This window comes from Thermobia domestica, chromosome 3 (assembly GCF_964235325.1).
Source record: "Thermobia domestica chromosome 3, izTheDome1.hap1.1, whole genome shotgun sequence".
Taxonomy (NCBI): domain Eukaryota; kingdom Metazoa; phylum Arthropoda; class Insecta; order Zygentoma; family Lepismatidae; genus Thermobia; species Thermobia domestica.
In genome coordinates this window covers 16,580,736-16,590,651 of record NC_137456.1, presented here as the reverse complement: position 1 = coordinate 16,590,651, position 9,916 = coordinate 16,580,736, and the positions used below count along the sequence as shown (strand labels likewise).

The window sequence follows — 9,916 nt, the reverse complement described above, 5'->3', positions numbered from 1 at the left end:
CCCTTTAGATTTTCGACTACGCTTCAATACAAATATACAAGAACTTTATTCGCGAAAGGCATCTAGCAATCCAAACACTAATCACCCCTGTTCGCTTGCAGTTTAATCATATGTAATTTAAGTTTAAAATAAACTTTTCACTTCACATGAGCTACCACACTTGCAGTGTGGGTCACCAAGCACACCTAGTGGTTTCTGCTTGGTTTCTTAAGCCTCAAGTTCTCTCAATGAAATTGTCAAATTGGCGAACACTTTCTTCATCATCTTTCCTTAGATTTGGAACCTTGGACCCTCCATGGACACTTTAATTTGAGTACACAGGAGAGAGTCCAGCTCTTTTAGAGCACGATATTCTGTTCATTGTCGAGAAAGATCTCTCCACAGAAGCTGTTCCAATGCGCAGAAGTATCTTCCTCGTAACAGTTGAGATGATGGGAAACATAGCTTTCTTATGTTCATTAAAAGTTAAACTACACAAACATTGGCTACTAGAAATATCCTCTGATACCTCTTTGCCATTCTATACTCAAAAGAAAAGTTCTCCCTACACTTTCAGAAGAGAAGACCGTTGTTTGAAGTCTGGCTTCTCTTCTTTCTCTTTCAAACTTTTCTGAAATAAACCTGAAAACCGTCGTTACATCTCAGTCTAACATTTTCCACAACTGTCTTTCTGCATTTCTCAGGAACACGCTTCATTTCAGCTTTGTCAACATCACTGACGGAAACAACACCAGCTTGTGCAGACTTGATCACTTTCACTGCAAGATCAAAAATATTATAGACTAACAAGTTCTTGCAGTACGGTGTCTGCAGACGAAATGGCATCACAGAATGTACTGCTAGCATATCGAATTGCCTTAATAAGTCTTGCTAGGAGTTTCAACAAATGTTACAACACTTGAAGAAAAAATGCTGTTGAAGGTTGCTTAACAGAACCAACAACCTACCTGCTAAATATGCGTAGTCTTCACCCTCATTATATATGTGTTCCATAGATAAACATATAGCGGTAAAATGCCTACAGATCACAGCCATAGGACAAGCAACATATCTTCCTTGGCTTCACTAATTTGTGGGAAATACTATCTGTTACAACCTCAACTGCTTCTAAGATGGCCAGCCTTTTATTACTGCCATGAAATAACGTAAAACTTTTATCAACAGATTGATGATTTTCTTAATGGGGGGAATGAATTTACAAACTCTTACCAACGCGAGTTGAAACAAATGTACTGCACAGTGCACACATGCGAGAAATTTTCTTCAATTGAGCTTGGACTCTCTTATTCTTTCCGCTAAAATTTGAAGCACCATCAAATGATGATAATGCGATATTTTTCACAGATAAACCAAATTTCTCGATCTCAGTAACAATTACATCTTTTATGACTTCAGCCTTTGTAGAAGTCACAGGAACAGCATATACACATCTCTCAACAACCTGAGATTCATCAATATACTGAACACACAAGTTTAGAACTTCCCTGCCATTAACACCCTTACATTCATCTGCCATGAGCCCAAATTCCATAGCAGTGTTGAATATATCCTTCTGAAATGAGGTAACTGTCTCTTCAAAGCACTACAAAAGCTGAACTATGTATTTCGCATATAAATGCTGGGAATTCTGTGGAGAGGCAATTATTGAAGATGAAAATGGTGAATTATGCTTGAAACGTGAAAATAATCGTTCTTCTGTTTGGAAACCGAACGTGCAATAATCACCCGTACCAGAAGGGAAGCCCTAATTTGTCTCACATGGTACATTCAAGTGGCGACGTCATGAAGAACAGATTATTCCTGAATTATGTTGCCCAGTGACATTCACATAATTATTCTCGTTCGTTTCATTTATCTACCTTTCGACCATCCCTCAGTAATTAATATCAACATTTTTAAAAAGCAAAGCAGTGGAAGAATTCGCCAATTTTGTCGCCAAGTCATTTTAAAAGTCATTAGTCGCTTTTCTAAAAAAAAAAATTATATGTGCCTCTCGGAATCCGCAAGATTTAGTGACTTGTCGCTAAGAACGACAATACTGGTTCATCACCGAACACACAAATGTTCAACAAGCTTTAATAATGCTCCTTGCTAAATAACATATACAAGAGAATACTCTCCATTATCTACGCTAAATGAGAATATATCTATAGAGTAGTAACAGAAATAAGGACAGTAATAGGAGAGGAAATATCTTGCGAGTGTCGCTAATTCTGTAACCATAAAGCTGTGCATCGGCAGAACAAAGCAGCTTGCCGTGCTTGGAGTCCTTCTTAGAGTGTAGATGTGGTTGAGGTAGCAAGGCAAGGAAATGTGAGTTAGAATCAATCAGGTATTGTCTCAGGTTGCCTCGTAAGTCTTGCCTCCCTTGCTCAACGGCGCACATAGAAGGAGCTACTTGCTGTGTTATTTACCTTACGCTTTTCTTTCGTAGTGCAAAATGTGTACAGTACAACTGACTAGAACACTGAATTATCTTGAAAGTATTGTCGTGATAGTTGGGGGAGGGTTAACTGAAATTATCTCATAGGTGTTCTTCGTAATCTCAGGTGTATGTTAGGGAATGTAGAAAAATCTATAATTTGAAGTAAAATTTAAAATAAAGGTAGACCACAGTTCAAGGTTAAAAAAACTAACAGCTTACATGTTTTAATCTTTATTGAATACACGTTAAGCCCAAATTTAGACCTTAGTAATTTTAATAAACAGATCTTTTTTTGTCAGAACATAGCAGACTACATCACAAAAAAGTTACAGGCAATATTCTTTCAACGATGAAGAAAGTAAATACCATTGTGACCAGAAAACTTTAAAACGAAGTGTTGTGGATATTGTTGTAAATTATTAATAGAGGATATGTATATTATTAAGTTTAGTGATAGATCGATAGTGGTATTTTATTTAGATCAAAAGATACAATATATATTAGTCAAAAATTTTCTTGTAGGCCTTATATCTGGAAAACTACATATAGTGTAGCCAATCCCAAACTACCACTTAACTCAGTTTGACGTGCGTATTCCCTAAAAAAAATTCAGAAATTCAGAAATTTTGTGACCTCTGATCCACAACTAATTATTAGCCAAGTTCGCAATCTTTTGGTGCATTTTTGATCATTCCTAAAATTCTTGCCCAAGATCGCATTCTTTTGATATTTTTTTGATCATTCAGAAAATTCTCCAAAAATACAATAAAAGAAAATTACTATATCAAGAACAGAACCCTGAGGAACACCAGGTGAGATAGTAGATGATTTTGAGGGGGGGAAACTTTTATATTGTCAACTGTTCTACATATTTAAACTATCTGTTTTCTGTTCGTCATGGTAACAATCAAAGCAAGATAAACATGAAAAGACAAACTTTATTTCACTCATATTACTGACTCAATGATACATTGTTATATATACTTTTTAAATATAAATGTTACGTTGTTAAATTAAAAAATAATGATGATCGGAGATGCCATGACAAATATAAAAAAAACAAATATATCGTATTTGTACACAGTTTTAAGAGGAAGTATATGTCTTTAAACATTCTCAGGTCTAATGTTAAAATATATAAATCAATGACTTGTTGTGATACTCTTACAACACTGGTGCTACTTTTGTTGTGTTTGTAAAATACTTACATGACACAACAAACTTTATATTACTTTACACATGATCTATAACAATAATCTTTACGTAAATGTGCACAAAATGCGCTATATCAATTTATTTTTGTTAATAATACTAATAACAATAAAAATATTCGTCAGTGCAAACTAGAACCAATTAGAAATTTCAAACTCTGTTATTAATTTGATATCTTATACTGTCTAACAGTCATGAAAAACACAGTGAAATAGTAAATTAGTATTGCGCTATTTAACTTGCAGTTCAACTATTTAAAAATATTAAGTAATAAATATGGATGTATTTTATTTATTTATTTATTTATTACTTAAAATGGCGGAGTTAAGGCATAACCTTTTCTTCCACTCAACCATTTACATTTTTCTTTTACAGTCGGATCTCATAATAAAGTTTTTTTTTTACGACGAGAATAGGAGTTACCGACATACAGAACAATATAATGTATCGACATAAAATATCCATATTTCTTGAATATCCTATAGTAAGTTTTCACTTTTACTAGATATGTTTCCATGAGAGGATTTGCTTAGCAATCCATTGACAAGAGAAAGAACTACTAATTCTACGATCTATGAAACCCAGTGGTTCAATGCCGCGCTCACTGAAGCTCTCCATTGACTTCTATTCTTAGTCATCATTAGTTTCTACTTTGTATTCCTATCTCTGAGAGATCCATCTTAATATTGTTCTCCCATCTGGGCCTAAATCTTCCTAATGGTCATTTTCCAATTGGATTCCAGTTAAGACTTTGAAAGCGTTCCTACTTTCTTTCATCTGGCTATATGACCTGCCTACCTGAGCCTCCTAGACTTGATGACCCTAACAATGTTTGGTAAACCGTATAAATTATGTAGTTCCGCGTTATGAAGTTTCCACTACTCCCCATTCCCGTTTCTCTTGGATCCGAATATTTGTCTCAGGATCTTGTTCTCAAATACTTTCAGTCTACGTTCTTCACTGAGAGGAAGCAACGAAGTTTCGCAACCATACAGAACAACAAGCATAATTATCGTTTTATATATTTTAAGCTTCAAATTCCTCGACAGAGTTTGCGACGACGAGAGATTTTGATCTGAATAATAACACGAATTCCCTGCTTTTAGTCGACATTTAATTTCATCCTAAATATTGTTTTCGTCTGTTAATATTGATCCTAGATATTTGAAAGTATCCACTTTAGCAAAAGTATTATTTGATATTTTAACGCAGCCATAATTTACCGTATTACGATCCCGACGAACTTCCATGCATTTAGTTTTCTCTACATTTACTTTTAAACAAATGTCCCTGCAATCATTTAATAAGAATTCTGCATTTCTTTCTATTGCTCTTCTATCATTAGGAGTGTGCTACAAAAATAAAGGACATTGAATGTAGGTCCTGCTCATCATATTGTATTTATCATACTGTATTTTTGTTACAATGTTGTTTTCATCTGTACATGTTATTCATAGAGAAGAACAATAAACAATATTATATTTCACATAAGACGAGCTGAAATTTGAAAATAAAAGGTTTGTAGAAATCTTGACTTAGCCCTTTGGTCATGGATCGATTTCCGGCAATGGAGCACTAAACATTAATTTCGGAATCGTCACTTTGATCAATCATCCATCCCTTTTAGCCTAAAGGGAATAATCGTGGGACGTTAAACTAAGAAAATATTTCAGACAGCTTTTCATAATTATAAACTCCATGTGGTGAGTTTTCAAATTGAGCGTATTGTTCCTTTTCCCGTACTTTTGGTACGACGTTAATGCAATAAAACCCGATAATACATTTATTTCTATGTGTAAGTTTTGATTTAATTTATGCTAATTTAGGTTAAAACAGATATCACTGCTTTTTCGAGCGTTCCGACAGAAGAAAATATTGTATAAATTATCTTCTATTGCTCGTAATACTCAAACTACTACATTAATTGTTTTTATTTTATTCATATAATTCGTATGCTTGTATTTATTGCTTTGTGTAATTTTATCGCGAAATCTATATATAAAGCTAGTATGCCATGATTTGTAGAAATTTTGCGTGGTTTCATGTAGCTATCAAAAATACTTGGTACATAATGTTCACTATTTCAAATTTTGCTTCTACTCTTGATATTGTTAAATCTGAAAAACTGCATATTCATTCAAACCTTTGTTTATAATGATTGCTAACATTTGGAGGTATTTTGGTATTTCAATTCAGCGAGTATTTGTTTTAATAATAGAAGTATCAATATGACTGAAGAAGCATTTCTCTAAGATTTATAGTTGATTCAATACGTTTTTGATTATTGTTATTGTATTTTGTTGTTAAAGGTGAAGCCAATTTGCTTGAGTTAATTCCATTATATAGACCAATTATATGATGCTAAAACGCAAACTTATCAAATATTCATATCTTCTACAAATCTCGTAAATACCGAATAACTACCATTTATATCTAACAACGAGACATTTATAAATATCCTTTGTTCCAGATCTACAGTTCACTATCCAACAATTATATAAGGTGTTTCAAAACAACACCGATAACAATTGGGCTGTGATTCCTGACACCAAGATAATCCAAAATGTATAGGCACATCCTGGGTGAACAAATGCTTCCTTTCAGAGTTATAAGCTGCCAAAAACATGGAAAAAAGAATTTTAAAGTTCCATAGCTCCAAAACTATGGGATCTACTGTAGTCGGGTCAAGATTTCACCTAGGGACTAGCATGTGCCCTATCCAAATATCAAGGTTTCAGAATCCTAAGGTACTCACGCAACAACTTTTACAGAGGGAGTTTGGCTATCGGCATATAATTTGAAATACTCACCAACTACTTCTATAAAAATTGTTGCGGAAGTACCGCAGAATTCTCAAGCATGGATATTTGGATAGAGCACATACTAGTTCCTACGTGAAATCTTTACCCGACTGCGGTTGGTACCATAGTTTTGGAGCTATGGACCTTTAAACTTCATTTTTCTTTCATGTTGTAGGCAGCCTATAACTCCGAAAGTAAGCATTTGCGCACCCAGGTTGCTCAATACTTCTGGTCTAATCCTTGTGTCAGAAATCACCTCCCAAACGTTGTCGGTGTTGATTTGAAACAGCCTGTACAACCTCATCTATTTTGACTCTGGAACTATTACTTAAATAATAATTAATATTTTTCTCATCAAACGATATACTTATTAAAATAAGTCGTAACAGTTTCGATAACTTAACGTTAACTTCATCAGACAGGTAACGTCGGATGAAGATAACGTTAAGTTATTGAAATTGTTACGACTTATTTGAATTTTAATAAATAAGTAAACGCTCTGGTCGGAAAAGTATTACTTAATTACACAATTGTATACATGTAAATGCAATAATGATTAAACATTCGTAGTAGCTTACCGCCATTTCTTTTATAATTTCCATCACTTCCGTCCCATTACTTTCTCCATCAATGAAATTAGTATATCTTGCTTCATTGTTTGTTTTTATTTTTAGAAATTGCTGATACGATTTCACAAACAAATGCCACTAAACTACATGATAAACATACAACAATTAGCACAAATGCAGTAAGTACATCTTCTAAACTTAGAGCAAATACATCATCTCCAGTACGGTAATAGTTGTCAACCATGGCGTAACCATCTCTTTCCCACTTCAGTAACAAACCAGATGCTTCAATGCTTTGTAGTATTCTCTGCATGATCTCTACAAACAGTGAATTTCTATACCAAAGATAAAATGTAGGAAACGAACCAACACGTTCCTTCATGATATGGAATGAAGGTCTTCCGTTTGCATCTCTTTTGTTTTTCATTAAGATTTTTGAAACATGAAGAGTCCAAAAATACCCATAATTTTGTGTACGAATTACCTTCTGATACCCGGATTCAATGGAATCTACAGATACCCACATGTCACTTATTGTTTGACTAATAGGATCAGGTAATTCTGAAAACACCCAACGATTAAACGAAAAGCATCCAAACTCAATTCCGGACTCAATAAGTTCCTCCAATGTATCAATGGGAGGAAACATCTTGGGTTTGGTAAGAAATCCATACAACTTTGCCTGATAAGCACAATTAATACCAATGAGCCATAATTCCCAAAGAAGGAAAAGTGTTCGAAAGAAATTACTTGTGGTTGGAGGGGAGGATAGGGATACTCTTAACAGAACCGAGAAGCTATCGAGGAAGGTTGTACTAGATTTCAAATCACAGAAAGATAATTTCCTAGACACGAAACATGGAATAATTGAAACCATAATATAGCACATGAATATTAGAATCCAACTACTGAACTCGAAAGGAAAATATGATGTCATCCAAGAAGGATAAAAGCTCGGAACAGGTACAGAAAATACTCCAACAATAAAGTTACTGAATATTGGTGCAAAGTCTAAAAACTCATTCAATGATATTGTTATAGGAGTTAAAAATCCCTGACATTGACCGGATATAATATTTACCTTTTCTCCAGTATATGTGCCATTTTCTAGAATATCACCAATTTCCGCCCAACTATCGAGTAGTTTTAAATTTAAAGAACTATTCAATTTCTGTAATAAAGCCCTTACTACTTGTTTCCGGCTACCTCCTAAATCAATTTCGCTATCATTATTGGTATTTACTATAATTTCACTTTCAGAAGCAGTCACACATATCGGACATTTGTACAGATTTTTCAGTTTCTCAGGAAATAACTTTGCGCTCTTTTGAAATTTTCCTTGCTCCCAAATATCCAACAGCACTGTATTTCTTGGTGTTTTACAATTTCCATCACCAAAAGGAAAGAAGGTGTACATCGTAGAGCTATGGTTACACGATATTGATGACGAAAGTAGAACAACATTTATCACATTTTCTCGTAAGCCACTGTCGAAAATCTTAACAATATTTTGTTCATTGTTTACTCTGTTAGATACAATTATCATCTTGTTCAGTGGTCTCCAGAACGGAAGCTGCTTCAGATTGTTTATGACACTTTCAAAGGACGTTCTTTCTCCCAGAAATATAACATAACCCACATTAGAGGTTCTACTGAACAATTGAGAAGATATCTCACTAGCGGTTTGTATTGGAGGTGAGTGTACCGTGCTCATCGTTAGCACTGGTCTATCGTCGTAATTTTTCAGAAAAATATTTGAACAATCGTTTTCCTCACTAAACACAATCAGATTGTTGGACTCACGAAGATGGTAAGTTAAAATATCGATTACACACATTCCAATATTGGAGAAATCTTCACCCAACAAATGCTTTTGTAAACTAATTCCAGATTTTTCAGTTGCGACTATTGATGCAAGCAAAAGCAGCAGGAGAGAATCCATTGCTTCTTTGAAGTTGCGTCCTAAATGTATATGGAAATGGATTTATGTTAGTTTATGGAACAAAATTAAAATTACTTGAAGTTGATGTAACGCCTCAATTTTTACTGTCAATTTAATCACCTTTCTAATGAATTATTGTCTAATGAATTATTTGATATAATTTTATACGATTTCAAATACATTATTATCTATTTATATATATATATTTTAGGGTGGTCCTTAATTACATTGCGAAATTCTTTTTTCCCAAAATTTTAAATGGAAATGATGGCGCATTCGTAGTCTTTGCGTAAACAGCGCGAAACTGACTTCGGGGATAATGCCATTGCATTGCATAAATTGTTTACACTTCGTAAAAAACTACAAATTCAACAGCACTGTGTGCGAAGAAACTAAAACAAACAATCGCATAGGAAACCAATCGTACTTTCTCGAAGCCTTCAAATAAACTGACTGAGCTGAGCATTGCTGTTATCGTTTCAGTGTTGCCAGATATGCATTTTACTATTCCCCTTTCTAAGAGATAAATAACCATTCTGAATATTTTTTTCAGGGATAAATTGGAACATATTGTTTAAATTATTGATTAGGAAAGAATCATGTTTACTTTTTCTTGCACTGCACAGAAATGAATGTGCATTTCTTTCTTTACTTTATGGTTTAATTCAAATAAGGGAAACTATTCAACAATCTTACAAATCTGCATCCTGTACAGATATAAACTCACAGAATATTAAGTTTTATTACTTCGGAGCTTTTATTTTCCATAGTTGATAATTATTACATGTTCAGAGATAAGTGGAAAATAAAGGCAGACGTCTGTTTGTCGTCAAAAGCTACCTCAAAATGATATATCATACGAGGCCATTTCCATTTAAAATTTTGTGCCCGAAACCAGGATGGTGGACGTAAAGATATGCCTCATCTTGGTCACTACTCAGTACAGTGAAACCTCCCTTAACGGACA

General features: G+C 34.0%; 1 protein-coding gene across 1 annotated transcript; it reads right to left on the bottom strand.

Annotated features, from left to right (window-relative positions):
- Nucleotides 1-7,089: 7,089 nt before the first annotated feature.
- LOC145681686 (uncharacterized) lies at nucleotides 7,090-8,949 on the bottom strand. Its single transcript, XM_081753305.1, has one exon. The coding sequence runs from the start codon at nucleotides 8,947-8,949 to the stop codon at nucleotides 7,090-7,092; it is 1,860 nt and encodes a 619-aa protein (XP_081609431.1).
- Between the last annotated feature and the right edge of the window lie 967 nt (nucleotides 8,950-9,916).